The sequence below is a fragment of the Notothenia coriiceps genome, unplaced genomic scaffold (genome assembly GCF_000735185.1).
Source record: "Notothenia coriiceps isolate Sejong01 unplaced genomic scaffold, NC01 NC01_scaffold00018957, whole genome shotgun sequence".
NCBI classification, from domain to species: Eukaryota; Metazoa; Chordata; class Actinopteri; order Perciformes; family Nototheniidae; genus Notothenia; species Notothenia coriiceps.
Genome location: NW_011351658.1, coordinates 1 through 13784, shown reverse-complemented (window position 1 = coordinate 13784; position 13784 = coordinate 1). Strand labels below are relative to the sequence as shown.

The window sequence follows — 13784 nt, the reverse complement described above, 5'->3', positions numbered from 1 at the left end:
AAACACAGGGTAACAAGGCACAGGTGGGAACAATCAGGGGCGGGGCTGACACTGATGGGCACAGGAGACACACGAGGAGTGACAGGTGAAAACAATCAGGGAATTAGACACACCAGGGAACTAACGACAGACATGAAAAACACAGGGAAAAGGACCAGACAATAACCCAGGATGAAAAACATGACAGCAAACACCCAAACCTAGACAGACAACACTAAAACCCTTGACATAAACCTCGGGGTGTGACAGAGGGAACACAAGGATTTGAGAATCTGCAGAAAATGTACATGCACAATAACCTATAAAACACATTACAGGAAAGGGAGAACCCAAAAAAGAATAATAGCGCCCCATTTAAAATAGTAGTCCAGTGATCGGAGAGTGGTTTGATGCGTAGCTGCAGTCGAGGGCTTCCAGCCGGGCCAAGAGAGAACCAGGAGGAGAGGCCTGCCAAAAGAGAAGAGAGCAGGAACAAAGTGCCGCTACTGTTTTAAAATAAGGATTTTCATATCAATGTGTGACATGGCAAAGTCACAGGTCTGAGTTACAGTGACTGATGTCTTTTGTAGATGGTTGTCCTAAGACGGAAGACTTCTGGGTTAGGGCATAGAAAGTGGTTTTGGATTTTCCACAATAAAAGAGTGACATTTGAAATAAGAATCTATGGCTTAAAAAGAATAGAATCCCAACAACTGCCCGAAAATAATGCATGAAATGAACCTTTCCTATTAGGAATATATTTGTTTTTATCATATCTCCCATCTCTCTTTGTCTTCTCTCCAGGGCCCTTGCACATGCCAAATTCACTAAGTAAGTAACTCAGATATAATAAACCATTCTGCACAGATTTAGTAAGTTTCCACTTTGAAACATGTGTCTTAATGTTTCTGTCTGAACAGGGAACTGAAATATGTAATTCAGAGGTTTGCTGAGGACCCGAGGCAGGAGGTGAGTTTGTGTTTCTGCAGGTTGACCTCTGTAGCTTACAGAAAAGTGTTTTGATGAGATTCACCAACAGAAAGTCTTCTGTGTTTCTCTCCCTTTTCCGTTAGGTCCATTCCTGCCTCCTCAGTGTGCGTTCAGGTAAAGATGGCTGGTTCCAGCTCTACAGTCCAGGAGGGGTGGCCTGCGATGACGATGGAGAGCTGTTTGCCAGTATGGTGGGTGTTGATACACAAAGTCAACCTTCTACTCCAATCTGACAGCTAGTTCTTTGTTTGCAGTAAGCGTGCATTTCACACCTAGGCCTTCAGTAGTTTCCTACCTGAATTAACCTGTTAAGTGGGGGCTGCAGGCTTTTTTTTCTTCACAAAACTGTGTCTCAGGGCTTCTTAACATTTAACAACCTATTAATGTGTCATATCCACTTAACAGGAAGAAACTCAGCTAACTGACGATATGAACTATTTTTAGCTAAACAAAACACAAGGGTAATACCAAGCCTCGCAATTAGCCCTGAGCGAAAAAATGCTAACGCACTTAGCACAAAACTCACGGTAGAAATACTTTATTACTTATCGGATCTGCACAAACAAGATATCAGCAAGCTGAGATTCCAGAGATTCTAGGGGTATAAGTATCATCACTGAGTGATCAAAACTCGTGGCAGGGGAAGCAAACCCAGACATCACACAGCTTTACTGTGCCAAAACGGCAAAAATATCTTACCTTTTGCTGTTTCTGATCAAAAGTTGTGTTCAATGGCATGAAAACGCATTAAAGCGCTGATGAAGGTTAATCCAATGTGTCTGTGTCACTTTGAAATTATTACTGATAATCCATCATACATTTTTGTCAAAAACTGAGATTTCATATAGAGTGTGTGAGAGCTACAACCCAGCTTCCGGTTTTTATTGATTAGAATAGACTATTCAAAATAATGTAATACATGTTAATGAAAAAATTAATTAAAAGGTTAGTCAGGGAGTCTGATAGTGTTTAGGCCAGGGAAGGCCTTGCTGGCCATGACGGCCCACCACTGGATGTTGCTGAGTTTCCCCTTCTGCATGTCCATCAGGTTCATATTTTGATGGGCTCCTGCTATAAGACCAAGAAATTCCTGCTCTCGCTGGCGGAGAACAAGCTGGGTCCCTGCATGCTGCTGGCCCTGCGTGGAAACCAGACCATGGTGGAGGTAAGTATTCAGACCATGCCCTAAAATGCTTATATGAAGTTTCTCTTTCATCAATGGAAGACCATGTTTGTTTATATTAATTGTTTTATTAATAAACATTGTCTTTTTTTCTTGTAGTATAGTATGGTTTTTAGTATTTGTATACATGTTTGTATACTTACGTAATTTATTTGAGTTTTATGTGAAACATTTTGTTGTCCTGTGTTGTATGACTGTCCATCACAAATTACCTGGGCTTTACTCGATGTGTTTAACTTCTTATTTTGCCCGATCAACATTGCCAACTCGAAATACTAGTATAAGCATTTATAAGACTTGACACCGGTTGGCAGTTTCACTTTAAGATTGCAGTTACTGTGGACAAATCACTTCATTAAGAAATCATTGCAACTTTAGTTGGCTTTTGTAACAAAGCTGATTAAAGTGACTGCACTTAAGTATAATTGCACAGATGTACAAGTTTTAATGGGCTTAGACAAAACTGATCAACACACCCAAAAAGAAATGTTTACCTTTACAGTGTATGTGTGTTCATGTGTGTTCAGATCCTGTGTCTGATGCTGGAGTACAACATCATTGAGAACAAAGACACTCAGCTGCAGATCATCTCCACCCTGGAGAGCACCCAGGTGGGGCTGCGCATGTACGAGCAGCTCTGTGACCGACAGAGAGAGCTCAAAGAACTGGTGAGGGACACACACACACACACACACACACACACACACACACACACACACACACACACACACACACACACACACACACACACACACACTACTTTCTTAGAGGCCTGAAGTGAACGTGGGTGCTGTACTTGTAGATCAGGGGTGCCAAACTTAAGGCCTGTGGGCCAAATCTGACCCGCCACCTCATTTTATGTGGCCCGCAAGAGCTCGCAAAGAATATTACAAGTTTATCATACGTTTAATGCCGCTTTATACATGTACAGTGCCAATAAACCTCATGTCCCACAATGCATCTTGTTTCGTCACCTGCACACCAGTGGCATAGCTGTGGGTGGGCCCGGGTGGGCCTGGGCCACATGGACGTCTGGCCCACCCACAGCCAATCAGCACGTCATAGCGATTTTGATGTTCCTGACAAGCGGCAAACTCTGGGGCAGAGCCGGGAAGCCCAGAAGGAAGAGCCACAAACTACAGTTCATCTAGTGGCCGACAGGGGCTGGATGCAGAAAGGAGCAATTCCCATAGACCCCCCATGTTAAAATGCCCAACTTTACAGCAGAAATAAACATGTTTCTAGCCTGGATCCAATCAAACTTATTCTGGGTATAGTTAGATTCCACCTTCATGACAATGGAATTAGGAATGCTTTTTTTTACCGTGAGTATATTTGTAAGTAAAGTACGTTTTGCCGTGAGTGAATGAAAGTCTTATTTCTTCTTGAGGTCGGCAGTGAAGTGTGTACACATGTGCTGACTAGGAAAAGACTCTCAGTGTGTGCCCACTGTGCGACTGTCAAGGATAAACAACCTGTGGCCGCCGAGCCAGTCATGTGGTTGTCAGTTTTACACACATTCTGAGGCCGCTGTGCCTATGTTTTTGTTTTCACTGCTAGTTTATGCTTATATTTAATTAGTGCATTAAAAATTAAATAAAATCATTACTGAAGTTTCAGCTCAGACCCCACGCTTAATAAGTCTCCCCCTGGCCCACCTACATTTCTCCAGGCCCACCCACACAATAATTCCTGGCTAGGCCACTGCTGCGCACTGAAGCGTGTTAATATCAGCTGTTTATGAGAGTGGCAGTCTGAGTGAGGCCGTCAGAGCAGTCTGCTTTCTCCACAACACCAGCAGCACCAGTCCCAGAACAAAGACAGAATGACCCGCTGCGGAGACACACATTGATTTATGTTTTAAAAAACTTGTGTTACCCTCATATGAGGTTTTTGGTGGATTAAAAACAATTAAGTCTCTGATTGCAGAGTATGAACGTCTTCTCGATATGTGCAGACGATACATTTTAATGTAAAGTTTAAGAATGCAGGAGGAGAACTTCCCCAACCACGGGCTCCTCTCTGTTGCTATCAGCCTGCAATTATTTTCTGCTTTCAGGTAGTTCTTAATTAGGTTATTACTAAAACTAATAATAATCCAATGCAGAGGCAAGTATGTAATGTAACATTATTTCATATTATATATATTTATAGAGTCTTAACGTTTCAACCGGCCCAAATTACAGCCTAATAATGACAGCTTAACCTGATATTCTCTATATCGCCTCGTTCACACATTAAATCAACAATAGAAATTCAACTACAGATTATATAGGCATTTCGTTCAAATGCAATTTAAAATGCTTATAGGTTTTACATCTCTTTTGAAATGTAGACTACATTTATTACGGAGTTTATGTCCGACTCACTAAAAAAAACACATTGTCTTGAACAGATTACAAATTGCCTGAAAAGTTAAGCTCGCTCCATTGCGGAGATATTCCCGCGAGAGTGCGGAAAACTTAAATGTATTTATTTATTTCAAATGTGAAATGTTACCAATATACTCACGGACCAGTGGTCCGCGGACCACACTTTGAGAAACACTGCTTTAGATGAAAATAAGGACCCCCTCCCCAAGCCCCTCTGGGAGATATTTGGTTAAAAACAACACAATGATGCTCTAAAAGGAGTTTCAGGTGATAAGGGGGGGGGGGGGGTTACCTTGCTTGGTTGGTGATTGGCTAATGGTTACACAAGCCAAAACATCGTTATGACATCATAAAGTGGCCAAAATCTGATCAGCTCATTTTCAGACAGGCTTTTATAGAAATGGATCAGGACAAAAAGAGAGAGAATCTTTGTTCACATGCTTATGTATAAAATACATGAAAGTGGATTTTGCATAATAGGTGACCTTAAAGGCCCCAGAAGTGAAGAAGTATGAATGCACTGGATAAGATGAGAAACAAAGAGCAGTCACAAGGTTCATTTAGAAGAATTATGTGTCACGTATGAACAGTTATCATCGTACAGGAGGTTTGTCCAGAAGGCCACAACTTCTCCACATGTATCGTCCTTGAAGAAGACACTGAACTTTGACTGGTGTCTGCCAAATGAATGTTATGTTCTCGTTGAGACATGTAAAGAAGTGCTCCTTCTACAAATATGGGCTCGAATACTAGTTCCTTAAAAATACATTTTTAACATTAAGGCATGCAAACATGTCACAGTAGAAGCACAAGATACAGAGATGAACCTGAAAATGAGCATCATTATGTCCTTTTTAAGTCAAATTTTAAAGAGAATTACTCTTTTCTGTTTGTATCATATTAAGGTGTATATTTTGAGGTTTTGGACTGACAAAACATGTAATATCAAGACATTTCCTTGCACTTTGAGAAACAAGGAAGGGCACACTGTATTCTGGCCTTTTGTTGAACAAACGATTAATATGCAAAGCAGTCGGCAGATGAGTTATTCATTAAAACAATTATTAGGGGCCGTTTTTCTCTCGGATGAACGCTGTGAATACAAGAGCTTTTATCAACCCTCCACAGCTCGTCGACAAAGCAGACTCAGGGAGAATAAGGAGGAGGTCAAGAAGGAAAAATAATATGGCAGTAAAGCTTTGTAGCTGCGGGTAATGAGTCACACCTATAGTTATAATTACAACAAAGGTTTGGTTGTCTGAACCCTTCTACATTGTCAACGTCAGTGTCTGTGCTTGAATGCCTCTTATCGTTTTTACCTTTCACCATAGAAGAACTCAACACATGTTGTTTCAGCTCGCACTCATCCATAGCACAACCAAGTTGAAGAGACGTGAACCCAGAGCTGACTTAGAGTTTCTTCAGTCCTGGTTGGATATTCAACTGTTGTAACGATTATGGTACAATAAATCACACCTGTTGTTTTATGTTTTTTTTTTTTTATCCTCCACTGCCTTTCATTGACATTTTTATTGACTAACTTTTTTTAAATTATGATTCAAAAAATAAAAGTGTTCACAATTGTGCTATTTGTGGCAACACTATCCTACATAGAGTAAATGATTGATGCTACACTCTCTTCATCGTGTTAACAGATGTATGTCTTAGAAGCTTTTCAATGTAAGCTTCTTTCAACACAGGTTTACATCTGCTAATGACAGAGATCTCTCCATTTTGGAGTCAGTTTACAGTGGCTTACTTTAAATGTCATATCCCAAGGACCATCTTAAAACAACTTCAAAGAATGCACACGATGCAGGGCAAAGGGGAAATAGACTCTCTAATATTTAGATGATCATTACAAGAGGCAAAGACAATAATGACTATGCCACCAGAAACAGCCTGTAATATTCAGACAGGAAGAAGCCAACATGATATGCTGCCATCATCAAGTCACAGCTAGTCATGTTTTGTTGGACATAAAGTCAAGTTTGTGAACCTGTCACCTCTGCCGATCGCCTGCTTTTATCATCATTTGCCTACTCCTGAATGGTGGTAATAGTACCCCTATGGGTGCTTTGGATTACTTCAAGGGGTACTTGAGATTTAAAAATGAAATTTTAATTTCATAAATATTACTTAAAACTTACTAAAAAAATGATGTTATTACAGATGAAATTCAAAAAATAGTTTCTTTCTTCAAAATTAGCAACAAAACAGCTGAAAACACAGAAACTTGAAAAAGAAGCCAACGTTGGTCACTCAATTTTAAGTGAATTGCAATCAAAGAGGATCAGTTGGAAGCAGCTACTATGAGGTCTTAATGCTTTTGCACTATACCAAAACAATGTGTTCGAAAACTGAACACTGAAAGGCAAGTTTATCTGCAGCTAAATGCTGGAGGCCTCACACACTCAGTCACACACACTTAGTTCTGTCTGCAGAGCTGTAGAGCTATCCCAAGGCAGCAACCAATGAATGTGCACTTTATTCATACTTAAACACAAAGGAAAGATAACTGATATACTTAATGCATAGCACATAAACAAATCTTAATTGAAGCAGCTGTGTTCATAAATATGTACGCAATGTATTCATCCTTCACACCATCAAACAAAAGGGATATGTTATATAACTCAATTATTAAATAAGTGTGATTAAATTAGAGTAAATTATATAGTATGTGTAAGAGGACAAAACATGGCACTGTAATATTTTAATCATTATTTTGTTTAAGACCTGCATCCCTTTTCCTCTTAATGACATGGATCAGCTGCTCACACACACCATCTGCTGTCTGAAAATATTTCTGCAGGCTGCTGAGCTCAGACGCCATCTTTTTTTCTGTCTTTTGTCTCTTCAGCAAAGGAAAGGAGGCCCCACCCGGCTTACTCTGCCCTCAAAATCCACGGTGAGATTAAACTGATGCCTTCACTGCAGCACACAGAGACACGTTAGATAGAAATACTTGTGTTAACTATTTCAGTATAGAATGTGTTTTTCCTCACATGTAGGATGCAGACCTTGCCCGTCTGTTGAGTTCAGGTTCTTTTGGGAATTTGGAGAACCTGAGCCTGGCCTTCACCAACGTAACCAGTGCCTGTGCCGAGCAGCTCATCAAACTGCCTTCACTCAAACAGCTCAACCTCTGGTCCACACAGGTACAGCACAAACACATCTACAAAGTCACATTAGTAATAACTAATGATCCAATACATGTCTAATGTATGTCCCGTCTTTGTCTATCTTTTTGTTCTTTTAGTTTGGGGATTCAGGGTTAAGGTTGTTATCTGAGCATCTGGCCTGTCTTCAGGTTTTGAACCTGTGTGAGACTCCAGTCACTGATGCTGGTCTGCTCGCTCTCAGTTGTAAGAAAACACACACAAAATGAACACCTTAACTGAATTTTATGCATCACAAGATCATCATTGCTTAAACAGAATGAGCAGTCTGGCAGAGGACAAGGACAGCATGTGAACGGTGTCAGTCAGTGCTTTGTAAATCTGGAAGTTCATTGTGGCTGATGCTAATTACTTTTCTTTTTCAGCCATGAAGAGTCTTTGCAGTCTGAACATGAACAGCACCAAGCTCACATCTGACACATATGAGGACCTCAAGGTAGTACTGTAACACAATGTTTATATTTTCATATAAACTTACATGTAATAGTTTACATGCAGCTGTAATGACAAAAGGGACTTAATATTTACACTCTTTATTTAACAATAAATTGTTATCAGTCTTGGGGTAACAGGGATAATATGCATGTGTTCTGAAATTTGAGCTAACTTTAAACTGATATAGTGGAAACGGAGTAAGTGTATGTTTCAAGGTTTTGATGCAGTTTCCTTTCATCTATGTCTTTCTCTGCAGGCCAAACTGCCTAACCTGAAAGACGTTGATGTTCGGTACACAGAGGCCTGGTGATCAACCAGGCTCACTCAACCCTTACACACAACCAGGCAGACACATCAACATATGCACACACTGCACACAGGCTCCAATTCATGACAAGATTGTGTAGTTATGTCATCTCCATCGTTGCCCATCATTAGACCAGGACATGTGACATCATCCCTGCGTAAATATCATCTGATGTGACCAGAGGAAGAGCCTTCACAAGCTACATCACAACCCCTGTAATGACATCATCACTGGGTATCAACTGTCAGCAACACTTTTTTTCTAAACAAGAAATCTTTATTGACTTGCAGCTTCCCTTATCTTTTCACCAATATTCCAAGGACCTGATGATTAGAGGAAAAGCTAACCGCTGTTACATTGTGACATGCAGGACACTTTTTCTCTGGCTGAGCTTTTGCCCAGTCTTTCAGATGTCTCTCAGTTCCCATATCCAGTCCAGGTGCAGCTCTCCAGCCGATGCCCTCCCACCGCTGTTGGTGTGTCGTGAGGAAGATCTGAGCCTTCCCATCTGTTTCTCTCTCCTGCGCTTGTACCATGAAAGCTGGATACCGCAGCTTACATTCCAGTTCTTCTCCAAACTGATCTGCGAAGTAGCTCTCAAAGCAGACGTGTTGAACTGAACCTCAGTCCTCGCTCTCACACTCTTTGGCTTTAGTTTTCAGGTTGTGATTCTAATATGTTCAAAGGTTTTATTGGGAAATAGAGGTGCTGCCTCTTAGAAACAAAGAGTTGCAAGACTGTGCCTGTTTGTCTTTCATGACAGGTTCTCGCACAAAAAAAAAGAAAGAAGGTTTTTATCAACTTGAATGGACATATTTTTCCAGACATCTGTGCTTTCATATATTGTGTGTTTCTTTATAAAACATATATATTATGATAACACCCAGTGATGATATTTTAGAAACAGTTTGGAAACTCTGCAGGAAAGTTCAACGGCAACATTTGTTCCTTTTTCGTTTGTTTTCACTGTACATACTGATGATCTCCAATTACTATTTAATAACCGTTGTGTAGCAGTAGTTGGGTTGTCTGGGACTGCCTAATATTTATATGTTTTTTTTAAAGCCTTCTTAAATCTGTCTCTTCTGGATTGTGTCCTTACCATAATGAAGTACACAGGCCCTGTTGTCTTTCTTTGCAAGATACAACACAAGCCCCCCAAGAGGGCCCCATACACAGATCTCTCTGTACAATGTCATGATGGTAACATAGATCTGTGAAGTGGACTCAAACTGGACCTGAACCATCACCATCTGAGAGTTGTGTTTTTTCTTATTCTTTGCTATTTTCGGAGATATAAAAAGAAGAAATGCAACTTGCCAAACTTTGTCATTGAATTCAGTTTATGTTTGTGCACTTGTGTCTTTGGGCAAACATAAGTGTGTTTTCAATACTGACAAAGTTTCAAATGGAAGCTGCCTGTGGATAGACACTGACACTGTTTGGATTCACGTCTCTGACCTCTAGCTGAGGTCAGGGGGAGCAGTCTCAGTGCCTATAATGGAGCTGTGGATGAGTGGCCTACTGGTATCTTACTATATGTCACACCACCTGTTTTAAATTGTTCTGCTGTTCTTATATTACACCATCATAAATGGGTTACATTTTTAGGCTGTTGGGGTGAATAATTGTCATCAGTGGATGGGACAAAATCATTGTACATATTCTTTCACGGGCTATAGGGGACAAAGGATAGGAAAAAGGCACCTTTTTGGCCATTTCTGCTTTTCTGCATTCCCTCAAAATGTTGCCTGCTGGTATTGTGGCAGCATTACATATGATGTGGTAACTGCCCAGTTTATCAGAAGCTCCTTTTCCTCTGTCTAGATGTGGTTTGGGTTGCATTGGCCCTAGAAAAAGCAAGACATGTCAGACTTCCTCTCTTTTTCCTGTCAGCCTTGCTCTGACTACACCCATCCATTTTATTTATTTGTGTCAACCTCCGGAATGCTTAGGGTTTGTTAAACCAACACCACGGCTGCAGCAGAGGAAAGGATGCCGTCCGCTATGAGATGCTTTCTTATTTATTAGGTGCCATGATAGGTTTGGCTTGTAGATTCGGTTTATGTACGGCCATCTTTGGTTCCGGTTTTAGGACCTCCTGCTTTTTCATATCCTGTATGATATACAAGTGTATATAGTCGTCTCTTCCCTTCTTCTCTTTAATTTTTTGTTCAACCCCCTCCACCTTTTATTGGCAGGCTGGTGTTGCCTTTATCTTATTTGTGTGGTGTTTTTTTCACACAAAGTGCACTGTAATCTAACAAATTATGTTTTCATAATATCTTTAGAGTTTCCAAAATCTTTTATTTTATCACTTAAATCAAATTCTTGTGTTCTTGTTTTTTGTTTGTTTTTGCATGTACATGTTGCTGTGTGATCTATTTTTATTTTTTATTTTTGTTTTATAAAAGGATTGAAATATGATAAAGGGACAAATCACTATCTCACTGAGGTTAAGGACTGAATTAGAGATATCCAATCCAATGATATCTGATCATAGTGGCCAAGATCTAGCTATGAGTCCTGACAGGTCCTGAAGGTCGAGGCAGTTCGGGTTTGATTGTTGTTGATTTTTAAACAGCCATTACCAATGCTGGTACTGTTGGACTGACACTGCCTCTAGCTGGGATTCAATCATTCAAGTTTTCCCATTTTAATATTGAATCAAACTTGCAAATAATTATTGTTTCCTCAAGAATGTGTACCAATACTGCCAGATAATCATATCAGAGGTGGACCACACTGACTGACCGTTATCATTTTAAAATAAAGTTGTTGCTTTTCACACATCAGATAATCCCGTGTAACTTTAGTGTCATTTTGTTTTATCCTGTTTTTCTAAGTCTAAACATTTTAAAGAAATATTTTGATATTTTGTAAAATAGAAGAACTTTTTAAAGGTTGTTAGATGAGAAGATTGAAAGCAATAAGAGATAAGAATGCCATCAACCTTCTCACCTAACTCGGCCTGAAAGCCAACTGTTCCTTTAAATAAGTGCACACTGAACTCATCCCCCACTTGTCCAGACTATGACTGTTTGAGGTTATAATGGAAGTAGGGATACACCAATGCATCGGCCATACATTGGCATCGGCATATGTTCACCCTGATTGGTAAATGCAAATCCAACGTTCAGAGTCTTGGCAACTACTGATCACTTCCCTGGGAGAAATGTTTTCCAACTTCAAAACGTGGCAATTTAAAGCTATTAAATGTCTAATTATCACTAAAAGGTCATGTATGAATATATTATAATGGATGATAAGAAAGTCAAACTGACAGTTACTTAAAATATTCTCATTGAATAGGTAATTGTTTAGCAGTAAAAAGGCTTCTGTAAAAGTGACTATGAGTAATCTGTGCACATTCAAAGTAAGTGTGGAGAAGGGCTAAAAGACAGTTCATATGTTCTTTATAAGGATGTATTTGTTTCCCTGACACAAAAGAGAATACAAAAAAGGAATAATAAAGAGAAAACATTGTGGCATCTAAGGAGTGCATCCCTAAATGAAAGCTGTGTTACTGTGGAACATGTGATGATACTGTCGTGTCGCTGTATTCTGTGGAGCTCACTGTGCTTTCCACATTATCTCTCTGATGTTTATTATTCTACTCTAGCTCTTAAGAGTTTCTACCATGTCCAACATGTGTACAGCTGCGTTCAAGTCTTAGCAGTTGTTATAAAAGGAACAGGGTCAGATGCTGCACAACCTGACAAATCTGACGGACTGAAAGGACTACTCTTTTTTCCCATAATTCCTTGTAAAAAAAATATGTTTGTGGAGCTTGAAATGGTTGCACCCATTATGTTTCTCTCTTCTTTTTTTCCACCATTGATCTGCTTCTCCTGCTAGGTTATTATTATTATTATTGCCGCTGCTGCTGCTCTCTGGCTGTTGTAATGAGAATGCAAAAATATCTTCAACAGCAAAAACCATGATGTGGAATAATTTCAATCCAAATTAAATTGTCTGTGAATATGTTTCAGTTGTGTGTGTGGAATGTCTTTTTTATCTGTATACGACATAGGATAGTAAATGTCCACCACTCTTTTATTGACACCAGTAATCACTACTGTAGTAAGAGTTTGGTTTGCTATTCACTTTTAGTCCAAGAAGGGAAAAAAAGGGAAATTCTCTCGAAAAACATCAATCAGTGTTCAAAATGTATCAAATCTTGGAATGTGATTATAGATGGTTGCTTATGCAATTTCTAACTATTTTAAAAGTAAAATGATATCAATATGTCAGTAATGATAATCCAAAAGGTCTTATAGCATTTTAAAGATTCTGTGTATGTGTGTATTTAACTCTTAAAGCTCACCTATTATGCTTTATTTGAACAATATAGTATAGGGCCATATCTATACAAAACATGTCTCTGAAGTGTTTTGCTCAAAATACCAAACAGATCACCCATTGTAGCATGCCTCATACCCCTCTATTTCAGCCCTGTTACTAAAGTGCTGATTCTGGGTCCGGCCCTTTAAATGTAACCGAGCTGCTGCTGGCCACGCCCCTTTGGAGTGTTCGCATATGGTTCGCATGCAAGCAGTGAGCTCTGTGAAGAGAAGGCTGTCTACTATGAGGCGTGATTTGTGCCAAAGAACGTACAACTATGAGGTGTGATTTGTGCCAAAAACTGAACTAACTGAGCAGCCAATCGTGTCGATCGTCGCCAGGTCGCCTACCATGCCGTGAACTATGCCGCGAGAGAAGTAACGTGACACTCTCGTCTGAGAAGCTACGTGACGTCTGTGTCTGAAGTTACTTTATCACCAAATAACCCAGTAATGTTACAGCTAGTTGCTGTTCAAGCTACACTCTATTACAATATAGTTTTGGTAAAAAAATAATGTTACACCTCTTGTATGCCCTGAACGCAAAAACTACCACAGACAAGAATATATATTTTTAATTATCAAAATGATAACAAAGGCTGAAAAAACAGGAGAAGCCTGTCTTCCCTTGGTCTCCAGGAGAAAACGCCACTGTATATCACCACGTTTTCATATAGTTTTGTATGTGAAATAAATCGCTGCAATGAACACAACTTTATGTATTTGTTTATTTGATATGGAGGGATGCAGTATATAGAAGTTCAGAGAAGAAGCAACCCCTATATAGTGTTTATTTTATTTCATTTCATTTTGGCACCATGGCAGAGGCAAATATAGAGTTAATGTGCGGAGATTATAATGTCCCGTTTACTAAAATATGTATTGTTTTATGATGTTTAGTTGACAAAATAGTCACTGTGCTACATTTTGCTGCACTCAAGCATACATCTGAAGACAAGAGTTGTGTCCCCCTTTGGCCACAAGGGGGAGTAT

General features: G+C 39.6%; 1 protein-coding gene across 1 annotated transcript; it reads left to right on the top strand.

The window, feature by feature from the left end:
• Positions 1–718: 718 nt before the first annotated feature.
• LOC104951334 (C-Maf-inducing protein-like) lies at positions 719–12434 on the top strand (the record flags this gene model as incomplete). The annotated part of the gene is made up of 10 exons (XM_010777969.1): positions 719–810; positions 900–948; positions 1053–1160; positions 2018–2134; positions 2680–2820; positions 7388–7435; positions 7539–7685; positions 7787–7892; positions 8072–8142; positions 8398–12434. Coding segments are annotated over 10 exons (933 nt in total), but the record flags the coding sequence as incomplete, so codon positions are not given.
• Positions 12435–13784: the final 1350 nt, after the last annotated feature.